Source organism: Vidua chalybeata, chromosome 2, assembly GCF_026979565.1.
Source record: "Vidua chalybeata isolate OUT-0048 chromosome 2, bVidCha1 merged haplotype, whole genome shotgun sequence".
Taxonomy (NCBI): Eukaryota; Metazoa; Chordata; class Aves; order Passeriformes; family Viduidae; genus Vidua; species Vidua chalybeata.
Window position 1 is genome coordinate 21,871,912 of NC_071531.1, and position 16,627 is coordinate 21,888,538.

At 33.3% G+C, this 16,627-nt stretch overlaps 1 protein-coding gene across 4 annotated transcripts in view; it reads left to right on the plus strand.

The window, feature by feature from the left end:
• The window catches only part of NLGN4X (neuroligin 4 X-linked), a 164,310-nt gene that overhangs the window by 86,234 nt on the left and 61,449 nt on the right, over positions 1-16,627 (plus strand). For 3 of the 4 annotated variants that reach the window (XM_053935272.1, XM_053935271.1, XM_053935274.1), the window contains exons 4-5: positions 7,221-7,280; positions 10,813-10,965. In XM_053935272.1, the coding sequence (XP_053791247.1) occupies positions 7,221-7,280; positions 10,813-10,965 (213 nt within the window). The remainder of the gene's footprint in view (positions 1-7,220; positions 7,281-10,812; positions 10,966-16,627) is intronic. The other variant, XM_053935273.1, reaches the window with a different exon arrangement.

Genomic DNA, 16,627 nt, shown 5'->3' on the forward strand with positions numbered 1-16,627 from the left:
TACCTAATTTCTATTTTAGTTACTCCTCTAAAATAATAATATTTTTACTAATACTAATATGAATGAAAACAATATGTTAAATGTTAATTCAATAGCTTTAAAATTATTATTCTTGGTAATTTTTATTCAGAGCAATTTTAGGAGGTATGAAGTGTGCTAAAATGAATTAACAGGGTCAAAATATAAAATTTAGTCTTTTTATAAATTCTTTTCCAGCATTAATAAATACAATCTAAGTAAATGCAAATATTTTCAGAAAAAGAAATAACATTTAGGTGTGTTTCTTTCAGTAATCATACTGAATCATTCAGTAATCGTACACTGACTATAAGTGTCAGTGTTTCTCTTCATCACAGACCTATTTTTAACAATCTTCTTAAAATACATTGCTCACTTTCCAAAAATGAAATATATAGGAAAACATAGTAGTATAGTGAAAAAACCTCTTTATGTAATTGAAACCTATAGGCAACATAGAGTACAGAGTTAAGGTAATAAAACAATCCCATATTTTTTATGCAACCTCTTTTTCAACCTCAGAATTTTTATTTTTCAACAGATTTTTTCATTTGGTCTCTGAAACTATTTGAAAAAGCTTGTGAAACAGTATTTTCTTTTTTATTTAATCCTCGCTAATGCATGGAACACAAAACTGTAGGGATTTCAGCTGATCTTCCTTACAGTCCATCCAATTATGGATATCAAACACAATTGTCCTTTAATCCCCTTTTCTTGAAAAGGAACATTTCCTGGATATACACCAACATCTATGTGTTTTCTCTGGAATCCCAATAAATTTTTTGTGTGTTGAAGCTGGAGTGATTAAGTACATGAATTAAATGATATTGCATGTTCCTTAGTTAAATGTTGCTGCTTTACAGAGCTAGCACTTACAACCCAAATGGTTTTGTATTGTTGTTATTAATGGCATTAGAATAATGGCTACTTTAATCGTGTGTCTTCTGCTATTCAGTGATAATATAGGAATTAAAACAAAACTAAACACATTTCATTCAGACACATTTAAGCAAATTTCTGAGCTTTCATTGAATTTCACATTGAAAACTACCTAGAACAGTAGGAATATAAGTCTTCATATTGTTAAGGAAAGAGATGGAAGGCATCTAATTTATGGCTAAAGACTGCACTGATATGGGTGTTTGCTGGAGTTATGCACATTGTTGATGTTGATTATAACTTAATTTAAACATGATTAGGGAAGGGAGTACCAGAAGATAAAACTGGTTTCTTTCTGGAAGCTGATTATCTGTATAGAGCTTTGTCATGTGCATTTATGTGTACGTATTTGCTTACATGTGTACACCCACACGCAGTTAGGCACATATGTTTCAATTATTCTGTAAAGAGTTAAGAATAATAGTTATTTAAATCTAGGCAATATGAATATATTTTTCTTTCTCTGATTAAATGAACAGACTTCCAAACAACAGGTATATAGATATATTGCCTGCCTTTATGATCTTTCCTAACGTAGGGCATCCACAGTCATTTCTATGTCACTTTAACAAGCTGAAATTCTAGATAATAATTTTCCTCCACTCTATTTGAAGTGTTAAATGCTTCATTTGATCTTTCTTAAACTGCCAAATTGGAACTTCTTGTTACAACTATAAAGGTAGCTGGAGAGCCTTGGCCATAGGGATGAACCAGGTACAGTCTTAAGGCAGCCAAACTGCACCAGTGATGGAAGCCCTTCTTTGGACATGGAATGACTCAAGTCTTGCACACTAGGTGAGACTCAAAGCAAAGTTTTCCAACCAGTCTTAGGAGAAATGCTGAAATTAAATTTTGCTTTACTAATGCTCTCTTGAGACTGCAATGAACTGTTGACTTGACCTAATTGTAAAATTATAATAGTTTTCATGGGATAGGAAAATAAGACCTTTAGAGTTCTATTAAAATGGCTGCATAAATAAGACATATTAGATAATGACTATTAAATAGTCATTATAGATAATGACTATTAAATCCTGTATTAATCTGGTTTGAGCTGGAAATTTCTAGAAGGTTAAGCACGTGCTATGTGGAACAGAGAGGTCATACAACTGATGTGTGATTTCTGAAAACTGAGCCCTTTTTTCATATTTAAAAGGTATGTGACAGATGGAGCAATTGCATATAAAATGCAAAGAAACGTCGTCAGCTTAAGCAGTTGTGGATGATTTTTTGCTGCCATTAGAGGCTTCAGAGTGAATACCTAATATGCAAGCCTGGTAAACTGCATGCATGGGACCTGCCTGTCATATATGTGATTCATATTATCTAAATGGAGGAAGACATAGCATAAATTGTCAGTACAACTGCGACAACTTACAAAAACAGAAAATTTGCTTCTGAATGCGATTTTTGTTCATTATGCAAAGGAAGTGTAAGCCAGAGGACATGCTTACAGCACGGTGACTTCATTTGTGATAGATTTGTGCATGAACAGTTCTGGGAATACAAAGTGATTGTACATCCATAGATAAATGAAATCTACTACTTTTTAATAGTTTATTAACACATTGATCAGTGTTTCAAAATCAAAACCTTTTAGAGATGTTTGCTGACTTAATGTTTACAACTGCATTGCTTGCAGCACTTCTTACAGGGGTGAAAAAGTAGCCCACATGAAACCCTTCTTTGTTATGACCATATTGACTGGAGCTGTTTTCATAACAGTTTTTATATATATATATATATATATATATATATATATATATATATATATATATATGTGAAAAAGAAGCAGTTTCTGGCAGACAAAACTCCTTTCCAAAAGAGTTTGACAAAGTTCAGTGATACATTGCACCATGCTCTTTTCACTCAGCAGTGATTGGAGTTGTAGGACAAATGGAAAGAGGTCACCTGGCCTTTAATATATGCATTACAAAGTCGCATCTTTTTCTAGTAATTGTCATTAACAATAAGATATTTTTCTAAAATACAATAGACCTTTATACAAATGTATTACTCAGTAGATTTATGTTATCTACAGCATATTTAACATATGTAATAAAGTAGTTCCTACCTTTGACCATTTGGGAAAAAATTCCCATCCTATTTATATTTTGAAATATTTTTCTGTTACTTTTCAGTATCATGAAAAGTGAAACACAAACTTTGTAAATGAGGAACTCTAATCAAACACCAGGTTGGTCAATAGAGATACTCAGGGAATTCAGTCTTTAATGCACTAGATCATTAATAATACTGCTGGATCCTGGGTTGCTGTTGAAATTTACCATCCGTTTTTCATGTGGGATGAATGAGTAAACAGTTCTTAGACTGCAGAAGGGTCAAATCCTATAATACAGTGATTATGTTTACTTGCTGTATGGGAACTGAAAGTTAAAATTGCTGCTCCTTTGATTTGGGATTAGGAGAATATTAGATATGGGGGAAAAATTGGCCCAACCCTGAACACTTGCAAACGAAGCCCCAAAGCAGAGGGAAGTGTTGATCTGTGGGACAATAAGCTGTTGCAGGCAGGCAAATTTTTCTGAGCAATGGGAGTTTCTGAGTTATGATTCCATTCAGTCTCCAACATTAGTGCAACCTTAAACTAATCTTAGAGGCATAGCAACTTTTTTATTTTATGACAGGGATTACCATCTTTTTTTAGAAGTTTAAGGACAAATTAATTGACATTTTTAATAAAAAAAAAAAATAAAAAATAACATGGTTGGAAAATTCAAATTTTTGCTGTCTGTGTGAGATATTCTGAGGAGAACAGATGTCATTGTTAGAATTATTTCAGTAGCTCCAAAACCACCTAAAATACTTAGGAGCATTGCTTAGAAAAATTATTTGAATCTTTCAAAAATATAAGCTTCCAGAAATATACTATTTCACGCTAACAGTATCACCCACATGGCTTGTATCAGCAATAGTGTGGCCAGCAGGACCAGGGCAGTGATGGTTCCCCTGTACTTGGCAGTGGTGAGGCTGCACCTCAAATCCTGTGCTCATTTCTGGGTCCCTCACTGCAAGGAGAACATTGAGGCACTGGAGTGCTCTGTTATTGGAGGACAGCAGGGGTGGAGAAGCATCTGGCCTAAACTCTGAGGGAGCTGAAGTTGTTTAATTTGAAGAATTAAAGAATTAATTAAAGAATTAAAGAAATGAAGCTCAGGAAACATTTTATCACTTTCTACAACTGCCTGAAAGGAGTTTTTAGCCAACTGAGAGTTGGTCTCTTTTTCCAAGTAACTAGGCATAGGGTGAGAGGAAATGGTTTCAAGTTTCACTAGTGGGGGTTTAAATTGGATATTGGGAAAAATTTATTCGTGGAAAGGATGGTCAGGTATTAGAACAGTCTGTCCAGGGAAGTTGTTGAGTCACCATCCCTGGAGGTATTTAAAAGATGGAGATGTGGCACTTAGGGCCACAGTTGGACCTGATGATCTTTTTCAGCCGTAACAATTGCATAACCATTTTATGGCTGGTATGCATAGTATGAATAAAGTCCAATGTGATAGGAGCACAGAAACCTGATTTGAGAACTCATTGATATAATCCATTTTACCCGATCTCAAAATGAATATAAAAGCCTCTCAAACCCAATAACTTAGTTACAAAAGTGTAGTCCAGTTTCTAATAGGAAAATGATTGTTTCACAACATGTAGGAGAAACAGCATTCCCACTCACATTGTAAATAAATGCATACTAACTTATAGTAATTTCTTCTGGAAATGGATTACAGCAATGGATGATATTTTACATCTTTGAAGAACATAAAAATGGAATAAGAGGTGTTTCAAATATTACAGATAACCTTATGTCACATACCTTGTTAAGTGATACATTTAATAGCATGATGTGAGCACATTTTCCAAATTCTCATTACACTTGCGTTGTTTTTTTCAGAAGTACACTGAGCCAGCATCACACTGGGAAGCACATTAAAGAGAAAATCCTTGCAATATGTTATTGAAACGTGTATTGCAGATTTTGGGGTGAGATAGTACCCAAACTAAAATGTTCTGGGACACAATTACTTCTTTCACTCAAAAATACTTGAAATAGGGATTACAGTCCTAATAACTGTACACACAGTTTTTGTCTACAGGTACTGCATATATAGGGTCACGCTGATTTTGATATTTTTTAATTCATAGGAATAAAAATTATGTGGTACTTGATATTATATTTGCCACATGATTATCATATTTTTTATCAAACAATTAAAAGACTACCTCCCTGGGGAAACAAGTATTGAAATTTGTTATGTACTTTCAAACTTATGTCTATATGTATTCATTGCCTATAAATAACTATTTCTCATAAATATTTTACATGAATCAAAAATAGTTTAAGGGCAAGGTTGAGTACATAGTCTATTTAAATACAAAATTAATTTTATTTGTGTATCATCTGAGAAAGTATTGTACCTTCATTGGGCTATAAGTAATTTGGAAGAATATTGAACAAAAGGACAAAACACAGATGGTGGCTGAGATTATGAGCCTGTATCTATTACTTCTGAAAGAAAATAGAGATTGGAGAACACCTATATTTCATTGACAGAGATATTTTACCTCGTTAATTATGTCCTGGATATATATTATGAATCCACTGGTGAAAAATATCTTTTGTACAACATCATCAAAGATGGAGACTTTATGTGGAGATAGAGTACCAGTCACTACTTTTTACATTTTTGCTCACTAATCATCATCACAGCATACATAGTGGCAGTGCTTCCACAAAATACCTGTAGAAAATGTGTGTCTGGAAGACAAATAAAACTAGTACATTGATCCCAAAACTGTATACATTAAAAAATCTTAAATACTTTAGTAATAATAAAGATATTCTGTCTTACAATCATGGACTAAGATTTAACTGAAGCCTTGGATTTTGAGAGATATAAATATAGTTAACAGTAGAATTTAAGTAGGAAAATAAAAGGAGTAAATAATATTTATTTAAATATGATATATCTGTTACAAATGTAGACTTCACACATAAAGTTAAAGTATACTGTTCTTTTTCAGCCTGTATTGAAAAGATGCTTCAAAATAAAGAAAATTCAAGAAATTCATGATTAGCATGCTTAGACCATTTTATTTCTTTAGTAGCTATGTTAATTTCTAAGCTAAATTATACACTGAGTTTCCTATTCGTGTTTCACTCCTTATTAAGTAACTGTTTACATTACAGAGGATTACTTGCTATGGGAGTAAGCAGAGTATAATGGAATGCTAGATGCAAGGATAGCTTGGTGCATTTTTATATTTTAGTCAGAAAACAGAAGTATGCCCGAGGATGAGGATGGTGAAAATTATGATTATTTCCTCTTACTCCCATAAGCTCAGGCTGTGGCACATATGAGCATAAATGTTTATGTGTGTGTGTGTGTGTGCTTGTGTGTGTTTGCATGTGTACACCTCAAAAGTATTTTAAGAAACCATATTGAATGCAAATTAAAATATATTCTTCACTAAATCTTCTAATAAAGAAATGAAAGTTCTTTATTATGGTAAGTAAATGTTTTCAGTCAATTTCTAGTTTTTTCTAAAGAGCATGAGATGTGGTATATCTTCAACCAAGGCTGGTTTTGACCAATTTCATGAATAGAGATTGACTCAATTCTCTTTCACGTTTGTTTACATATCTTGTTTTACATATCTTTTTGCTCTTATGGGAAGCAAGATTAAATTCTAAGGAGGACTTTATGGTTTGTCTTGGTCGAATCAAGTTGTGTAAAACCCAAATGATCATTTTATTTGCATTATTTCCATCCAAAATTCAGGTTGTGGCTATTTCTTAATAAATTTTAATGAGAATGAATAAAATGCTAAGTTATTGAAGAAAGTAACCAAAAGCATTATGTCCTTAGGGTTACAGAACAGAATAAAAAAAAATTGCATTTCTTATGTAAAAACATAATTTTGTAATTTTTAACATATTTTTTGTTTATATTATTCTTTTTTAATAGCACATTAATTTGTTTTTTTTTTTTAAGAAATCACTTTTAACTAAAGTACTGCATTGTCACAGAATATGATACATTTTTTCAAATATTTTCAATTTGTTCTTCTTGACATTTTATGTTTATGTGCAGTTTGCATCTTTTTTGTTTTTCAATTTCAAATGTAACAGATTTTGACAGATTTTTGTTACATTTTTTGTACTGGTGTTTTTTTATTTTTGAGAACCTGCTGGTTTTGAATTCTCTTTTTTCCCTTTATTCTCCTCCTCAATATGATCCCAGGAGCCAACACAAAGAAAAGCGCAGATGATATAACCAGTAATGATCGTGGTGAAGATGAAGGTATTTTTTGTTTTTTCAAAGCCTGACCCTGATGCATGAACTTTTCAATTTTTGTTATAATAAGAATGATTATTGTTATTATTATTGCTCTTATTTCAACATGATTTTTAGTCCCTTATTTGCAGAAGCTCACATCAGTGTGCTTCTTTATTTTCTTCTTTAGAATTTGCTTTGATTGTTTTTCTTTTTCAAGTCTAAATTAGCATATAGATGACTGCAGTTCCTCCATGACATAGGTGTAAAGTTTATTCCTATATATATGTGAAGTGAGTAACATAAATGTTATTTGAAACCACATATTTTTTTCCCCTCTATTCTTTCTTAGGCTGAGAAAATGGAATTTAAAAACATGCATGTGCTCTTTTCCCTCCTACACATTTTGTATATTCACTTGTTTGAAATTCATGAAAAAAACTCACATATATCCTTCCTTTCACGTCCACTGTTTCCCCAGTGCACATGCTGTACATTGATACAGTTGAATTGTGCTTTGTCTTTGCTATTTTTATTTACTTACTGATATTTTTTTCTCACAGGATGTGGTTTATCTCAGGACACAAAAATAAAGGAAGCTGTTGATGTTGCTTTATTGTTTTTTTCCTGTAATCAGCTAGCCTCTGAGACACATTCATTCTGACTCTGACCACATTCCAACTGAAATCAGTAACAATCATTTTCATTGACTTCTTTCAAAGTTGGACTGGGTTTCCTGAAAAGAAATGCTAAAAGGTCACAGTGAGGTATCCCAAAAAAGTTTTAGATGGAAATGATTTTTCTTGCCTTGACGCAACAAATCTATTTAGGATGCATCAAAATAGAAAGTCGTGAAATCTTCCTCTATTCTCACCCTTCCTTTTTATTAAAGTTACATTGTCAGTTTACATGTATTTACCAAATGAAGAAAAAAAACATTTTCACATTAAATGAGAAGATAAAAAATCCTGGATAGTTCATTGGTCTGGCTTTAAAGCAACATATTTATTAATCCTCTCAGACTTGGCCAATCCAAAGTATTATTCCATGTCTTTTTTCCTGTTTTTTTCCCCATCTGACAAAATTTCAAATGACTTTGAAGCATATTCTGTTCTATTTCCCTTAGAATCATACACACTGCAGTGAAGATACTATCACCTCTTTTCCTGGGAGTTCAGGTCTATTGTATCTACTCTGTATATAAAATACCATAATAAAAACCTCAGGTCTTTGATTCACACTGGTTGCCCTCTACTCCATCACCTTCACTGCTGAATTACACTTTTTTTTGCAACACAGAAATACTGTGCAAAGTACTCTAAAATTACTCTGTTGCTTTCTGATTATCACCTTCCTGTTTCTGTGCAACATATGCTTTTTTCAAATGATGGTATTATCATTTCTATACCAAATTCTGAAGTTAATTTTAAAGTAAAGAACAAATAACAGGCAAAACCAAAGTTGTTTTAAAAATAAAGATAAATACTAGATTATGAACACATTATCATTCAACCTTTTTTAAAATGTATAAAATGTTAGAATTTCATTATTAACAAAGGTATCCACTTTAGATCTAAGCATATAAAGCATCGAGCTAATTTCCTTTATATTGAAAATAATAATGTTCCAATTGAAGAGGAAGGGGAAACCTTCTATTGACTTCATCAGTGAATGATTGAACCCTGAGGTAGAATAAGGTAATAAGAAAAGATTAAATGCAAAAAAAAAAAAAAAACAAACATGCCATGAGATTTTGGGGAGAGAAGGGAAGGGTAATTCAGCAACACAAATAATTATGTTAAATAATTGCTGCTTTCAGGTTTTTTGAGGTCTTAGCTGTGCCTTCAGAGAAGAAGCACTTTTATGTACTTTGCTGAAAATGCTGACAATAATAAAAAAATTAGAGCCACTAGAATGCACCTCATTTCTTTAAATGATCTGTTTAATTGCTGTACTACTTTTATAGTCACAACAATTAAAAAGATCTTATCACAAAAACTTTTGTTCTGCTGCTCAAGTACATAATTTAAAATACAACATGTAAGAATCTATCTTTTCATGGAAAGGAGGCAGAATCAATGACAAGCCTTAAACTCTGACAAGTAGACAGGTTTACACTGCAGCCTGGACATTCCTGAACTCAGCTGGAAATTTGTGCTATTTGAGGTATACACATGAGTAAAGCAAAAGTGGGACACAGGAATATGATAGTCAAAATTTACTTTTAAATATGCTCTAATTAGTTCCACATATATAAAACACTGACTATCTGGTACCTCATTGATGATCACATTTTTTATCTCAGTATTCCCTAATCAGCCTGAGGGGAGGGAAGATGTTTGGAAGCTTTTCAAATGTAGATCCCTCACCTGCAGGTATTTAGATCAGCTTTTTCTTTGTCTACCTCCCTTCTCCACTCTTCATTATATGCCTATCCAAAAGATTTTTCTCAAAACCTGGTTGAATAATCAGAGGCTCTGCTTTTCCTTGTATGATATGCTATATACTTGAAAGAAGTGCTCTGATTCCAAGCAGATAGACTGAATTATTTATAGAAGATTTATATATCTAATAGTAGCTTGCTGAATTGTCTTCTACTTTATAAAGGGGCTTAACCTCTCTTCACACTGTTTTTGTAGATAACATAAGGTCCAGATTTAGGTATTCTGAATCATCACTGACATCAAGAGCCAAACTTTTTAGATTAACCTGCTCCCAAATATACCCCAGTCACTGATTTGCACATCTTTATAGCTCACTATTAATTATGTAATATCAATTTCATTTAAATTTATTTTAGATTTTTTAAAAATTTTGTCAATTTCATTGAACATTATTTTAAAGACCCAGCTGTTTATCTTTTTAAAAGTAGCCAGGAATTTTCTACCTGTACAAAAGATCAGCAATACCATTAACTCAAGGTTGTTCTTTGAGGCTTAGCTGCTACCAGACCAGGAAAAACGCAACACAAAAGACATAATTAGATTTAAATACAAAAAATGTGGGCCATAAATTCACATAAATCCTCTCTATTAACTCCTAGGCTGTTTAAAAGAAAGAACAGTCTACTATGTTTTTTCCTACCAGAACATTTAGATTTTTTGCTGTTATCTGTTACTGAACAGTTGGGAACATAATTTCAATAATTATGTCCCATGAGAAATGGGAAAGTATGGATCATTACTCTAATTTTATTATTAGATGCACAGATATTTCTAAATTGGTATATATTTGAATCCGAGTATTCTAAAGAAACCAAGATTATTTCGTAATTTGGTTTTTTAGGCTTTAAGACATTTCTGTTAAAATTAAATTTCCTGTAATACTGAATGCATTTGAAGTGAGACCATTTTAGAGGAAATAGTATTTGAAATTTTAAATTATAAATATTAGGCTTGTAGGATGGTCCTGAACTGTGTAAGCTAATGGATATAGGGGTGATGACACTGAAAACACAGCAAGTAATTAAGGCTATTGTAAGCACTGTTAAAAATTGCTAATGCCATTTTCCTTATGTTTTTATTACTTTATTGTGTTTTCCTTACTTGAATTTTTTCAGACATTCATGATCAGAACAGCAAGAAACCTGTTATGGTCTACATCCATGGTGGATCTTACATGGAGGGTACTGGAAATATGATTGATGGCAGCATTCTCGCAAGTTATGGAAATGTCATTGTTGTCACTATCAATTACAGGCTGGGGGTTTTAGGTAAGTGACTTTTTTCTTCATATAAATATTTGCACAGAAAAATTTGATTGCTGAATTTTTCCACTGATCAGTCATAGATATTTGGCTCAGTTTTGATTTTAAAGCAGAACAATCTCAATGATGGATTTTGAATTCTGTCCATTTTTTATGGAAACTGGGTTAAACTACATTATTTTTGATGCTTTCATCTTAAAAAGAAATGGACTGGAAATGTATAATGTTTTGGTAACTGGTATCTTTTTCTTAAATAATTTCTATTCCATGTTTAAAAAAAAAAGAAGAAAGGCAATCAAAAATGAGTCCTCACAGTTTTAAAAGTGTTGGCAATGGCAAGAAGAAGGAAAGTGTTACTATTTATCTGTATTTACTAATTTTGTGTGCAAATTGGTTTTTGGAGATGCATACAAAAATAAAAAAATTAAATACACCGATGGAATTTGTATTGTGGGTAATAGGCAATCAGTGAGTTTTAAGGAGTACAGTGACTTTATCTTCAAAAATATAAGAAACTCCATAATCATGGTGCCTAGCATGATTTGTCTTTTGTCCAAAATAAGGTTTATTTATTTTTTGAGGATTTACTTTTCCATAGAAAAAATAACATCTAAAAAATGGCATAAAATGGCAGACATTAGAAATATTTGTTATCTTAGTGAAAAAGCTTATAGTTTGTATAGAATAGAATACAGAATGCTCAAATGTTCATATTTCTGGCCTTTTGGATACACAGGGTAAGGTACAGTAATTTTGTTTTTGTGTCTTTTTACAAGAACTTTTGATCTTGTTTTTCTTAATAGCAAAGCTGATCTATTTTTTTGGTAGGTACTGTTTTGGAGCACAGAAGTCTTCTATTGCTGAGTTATCTGTTCATGCTTTTCATGTTTTTCAACAACTTTATAGTTCATCAGAGTACTGAGAATATCTTCTTGTCCCTGATTTTGAGTATTCATTAAATACCAAAGAGTATTTTTTTCTATGATGGAAAGAGATTTAAAATTAAAGCCAGAAATATAAAAAGATATCTTGATATATTTATGCATTCAGTCTTGGTACTCAGAAACACCCAAACAAACACAAAAAAAACCTGAAAAAAACAAAACAAACCAACCAACCAAACAAAAAACCACACAAAACAACAACAAAAACAAACAAAAAAAACAACCAAACAAACAAACAAACAAAAGGACAAAAAAGGAGGAACTGAAGACACGAGAAAACAAATTACTCTTTTGGTTGTTGTCAAACAACATGTATACCCAGAATCTTGGTAGTTATTTATCTGTAAAAAAGATTATTTAGTGCATCTCTTTAAAAAGTTTACTTTTGGTTTCTTAAAACTAACATTGTTGAAGGATACAGATGAGTGTAAACTACTATTGGTTTAAAATCCTTCATTGTCCCTCTGTATTTTATAAATTAAAGGGGAAAGTGAAATATTTGCATTGGTGAATTAGTATTTTATGTATTTATATTGAAAACAAAATAAATAAAAGAAAGAGTCAGAATGCTATTTTTTTTAATTGTGCCATTCAGGAAAAAAGGCAAAAAACAGGGGCATTTATACGAGAAACAGAAAAGTAATAGTAGTCAGGATTTTAAATGGATTAGGAAAAATACATATGTGTATTGACATTAAATATTGCTTCTCAACAGTGGCAAATGTAACTTTCAAGATGCTATGGAATTTATTCTTTATTACAAAAGTCTATGTTTGAATTAGAAAAACAGAAGATATTCGGAAAATGTGTACACTTTTAAAAGTCAGAAGAATTCTGTTTTATGAACATATTTACATTTTTTTCTTCCTGGGTGAAATGTAAATGTGATCACTGAGAGCTCATTAGGCTCTCCCTGGACATTGGAAGATATTAGGTGAATTTCATGTATTTTTGATTTGCTTAATGAGCTAAAAAAAAGGAAAAAGAAAACACACATTTCTTCAGGAAAACAGCCACGTGTAAAACAAACTTGACTATTCATAAGAGTTAGAAAAGTAGTGACATTTTATGACATATGGTTTGAATACTAACACTATTTGTATCCCTTTCTTCTAGTCTGGGTTAATGATGGTCATATTTCTGTAAATCTGGTGTGTTTCAATGGTGTTTGATTTGTAAGAACGTACACAAAGTCACATACAAACCTGCTGTTAACGACAGAGATGTGTAATTCTATCGCTATTATCTCACCCTGTAATGAAGGAATATACATCAAATTGATAACAGTGCTGAATTGCTGGAGATGCTAAATGGAAAATTCACTTGAATGGACATGAATACTGAATCTTATACTCTCCATAAATGTTAGTACTGTTCTTGAGGGACATTATTTATTTTTCTTTCAGTCTATAGTGTGTCATTAATAGCAGTAGATAGAAAAAGTATTAGGACCACACAGATAACCACTGGATGATTTTAGAACAAATCATAGAACCAAGAAATGGTTTGGGTTCAAAAGGATCTTCCAAAACTATCCAGTCCAACCCTGATGCCATGGGAAGGGACATCGGTTACATCAGGTTGCTCAAAGCTCAATCCAACCTGACTTTGAGCACTTCCAACGATGAAGCATCCACAACTTCTCTAGGCAACCTGTTCCAGTGTGTCCCCACCCTCATAATAAAACATTTCTTTTGCCCCTTGTCCTGCCACTGTAGGCCTAGCTAAAAGTTTCTCCATCTTTCCTGTAAGCACCCTTTGTATATTTCAAGGCTTCAGTAAGTTCTCCTAGAAGCATTTTCTTCTCCAGGTTGAACAGTCCCAGTTCAGCTTTTCTGACCATTTTTGTGGCCCTCCTCTGGACCTTCCTCAATAAGTCCGTGGCTTTCTTGTTCTGGGGTCCCCAGAGCTGAATGCAGCACTCTAGGTGGGGTCCTACAAGACCAGAGTAGAGGGACAGGATCACCTCCATCAATCTGCTGACCACACTGCTTTTGATGCAGCCCAGGATGTCGTTAGTATTCTGGGCTGCAAGTGCATATTGCTGTCTCTTATCCAGTATATTCATCCACCATTATCCCCAAGCCATCTCATTCATCCTCAGTCTGTAAAATACTGGAGTTTCTTCCAGTGGTGGTACAGGACCTTGCACTTGGCTTTTTTGATCTTCTAGAGGTTCCCACTGGTCCACTTTTCAAGCCTTTCAAAGTCCTTCTGCATGGCATCCCTTCCCTCTAGTACATCAAGTGCAGTACTCATCTTTGTGATGTCCACACATTTCCTGATGGTGCACTTAATCCAACTGTCGGTGTCCTTAATGAAGGTATTAAATAGTATTGGTCCCACTATGAACCTTTAAGGGACACCAGTGGTTATTGCTTTGCACTTGGATATTTAGGTGTTGACTGCAACTTTTCAGTACATGGCCATTCATCCTGTTTGTTATCCATCCAATGGTCCATCCATAAAATTCATATTTCTTCAATTTGTTGTCAAGAATGTTATGGAGGATCTCATCAAATTTCTTAAAAACATCCAGGCAGATAAGATCCAGGCAATAACATTGATTGCTCTTTGCTTGCTACTGATGGAGTCACATTATTGTATATGGCCTCTTATTGTAGCTAAGCCAGACATGATTTGACATGGCTTGGTGAAGCCATGATGCTGTTACTAGTCACATTTCTGTCTTGCATATGCTTCAGTATAACTTTCATAAGGATATGTTCTGTGATCTTATTGGGTGTGGAGGGGAAGCTGACTGGTCAGTACTTTCCAGGATCCTCCTAAGTATCCTTTTTAAAACAGATATGATATCCCCTCAGTCACTGGGGCCTTCCTCTGATTCCCTGGTTTTTCAAATATGGTGGAAATTGGCTTAGTGTCTGCATATTTTATTTCCCTCCAGACATTTTATTGGGTCCCATGGACTTCTGTATGCTCAGGTTCCTCAGGTGATCTGAAAACCGATCTACTACAATGGTGGAGACTTAATTCCCCCAATCTCTGCCTGAAAATTTGGGGAGTTGACAGATGTAGGAACAGAGATTACCAGTGAAAACTGAGGAGCAAAAAAAAAAAAAAAAGTTTTAGTACCTCAAACTTCTCCATGGCATTTTTCAATAGTTCTCTTGTCTTATTTATTGTGGGAAGTATATTTCCCTTTTCTGAGCAGCATATCTGTAAAAGCCTTTCTATCCAGTCTTCATATTCCTTGCCAAATTCAGCTCAAGCTGCACCTTAGCTTTTCTAATCTCATCCCTACATATCTAGACAGCATTTTTATCTTCTTCCTAGGATATATATTCCTGGTTCCAGTTCCCCAAAGTATGGCTACAACCAAGAAATTAAAAATCCTGGACTAAAGTAAATGAGAAACAGACATCTGAGTCAGAAAAGACCCTTTTTTAGTGTAGATGTAACATCATGACATTCAGGGTTATAAAACATTTTAACTGAATCATAGAGACAAATATTTTCATGCCTATCTTTTCTCCTTGCATACAGGTAAAATAGTCTTTAAAATAGTCTTATGGGTAAAATGGGTCTTTAGATTGTGCACTGAACAATATTTATCTGTAACTCCAAAAATACTTCCTGTCTTAGAGGACTGCAGAGTTGGTCTGGAAATAATTTCCTCATCTCTCTCTTTCTTTCTAAGTAGCACCATGACAAAAGAGCAGACAGATAGGCCCAAGACTTTCCAACTTTTTAATTATCTCTGTCTTTCCTTTGAGTTCTAGAATTTCCTCTAATTTCTAGATCCCCAAGAATGCATGTGGCAATAATAAGAGTTGTTGTTATTTAGAAGGCCATATTTTCCCTTTAAGTATAAATATGCATTTATCAAAATAAATTCCATGAATAGGATACTTTTGGGACAATAAAATAAAAACAAACATTTTCCTTCTACTTAGTGTAGTGGGCACTGTTTGAGGGGTGCTGTGGTGCTGAGTTTAATTACTTGTGTACTTCAAGGCTTGTGAGGATCCTGCCTCTGGCCAGCTAGGCAATTTCTGTTTTTACTCATACCTCACCACAGTGAGGACTGAAGATGCTACTGGAGCTAAAGGAAGCTGCTAAGTTGTCCCAGTGTGAGGCAGTCCTCCTGTATACTGAAAAATTCAATACTGTAAAACACAGAAGTACTAAATCCCATGGTGGTCCCCAACCCTCACTACATGCTTTGAGAATTGTGTAACTTTTTATTATACATATAAATTTTTCAGAAACTGAGTTGAATTTTCAAAATTCCAAAGCTATTTGGAGAGTTATCTATCAAAAATAATAGAAATTTATGAGAGTGGGAGGGAAAATAGATATCCTAATTAAAAGTATGTTACAAAAAATAGAATGGTTTGATTGACCTGACTCACTCAATCTAGATACTGCTCAATTCCTCTTTATTATCTACATTCTTAGTCTTTGTGGATATGCTTTTAGAAGTAGCAACATCTTTCCAACACAGCTATAAGCACTCTTTTAGTGCCTTTTTCAGGATTATGTTGGCAAGAAAGATACTAAAGAGGGATTTATATTTAGAGTTGTTTTACAGAGACGTGACCTGAATCATCTGTCATGGTGAGATTTCAATGTGCGGAATCTCTGTTTAGATTGTATAACAGCAGAAAGTAAACCTGAAAACACCCTCCCTAAAAAAAAAAAAAAAAATCCAAAACAAATCCTCAAAGCAATAAAATCAAAGTCCTCTAATATTTCAAGAA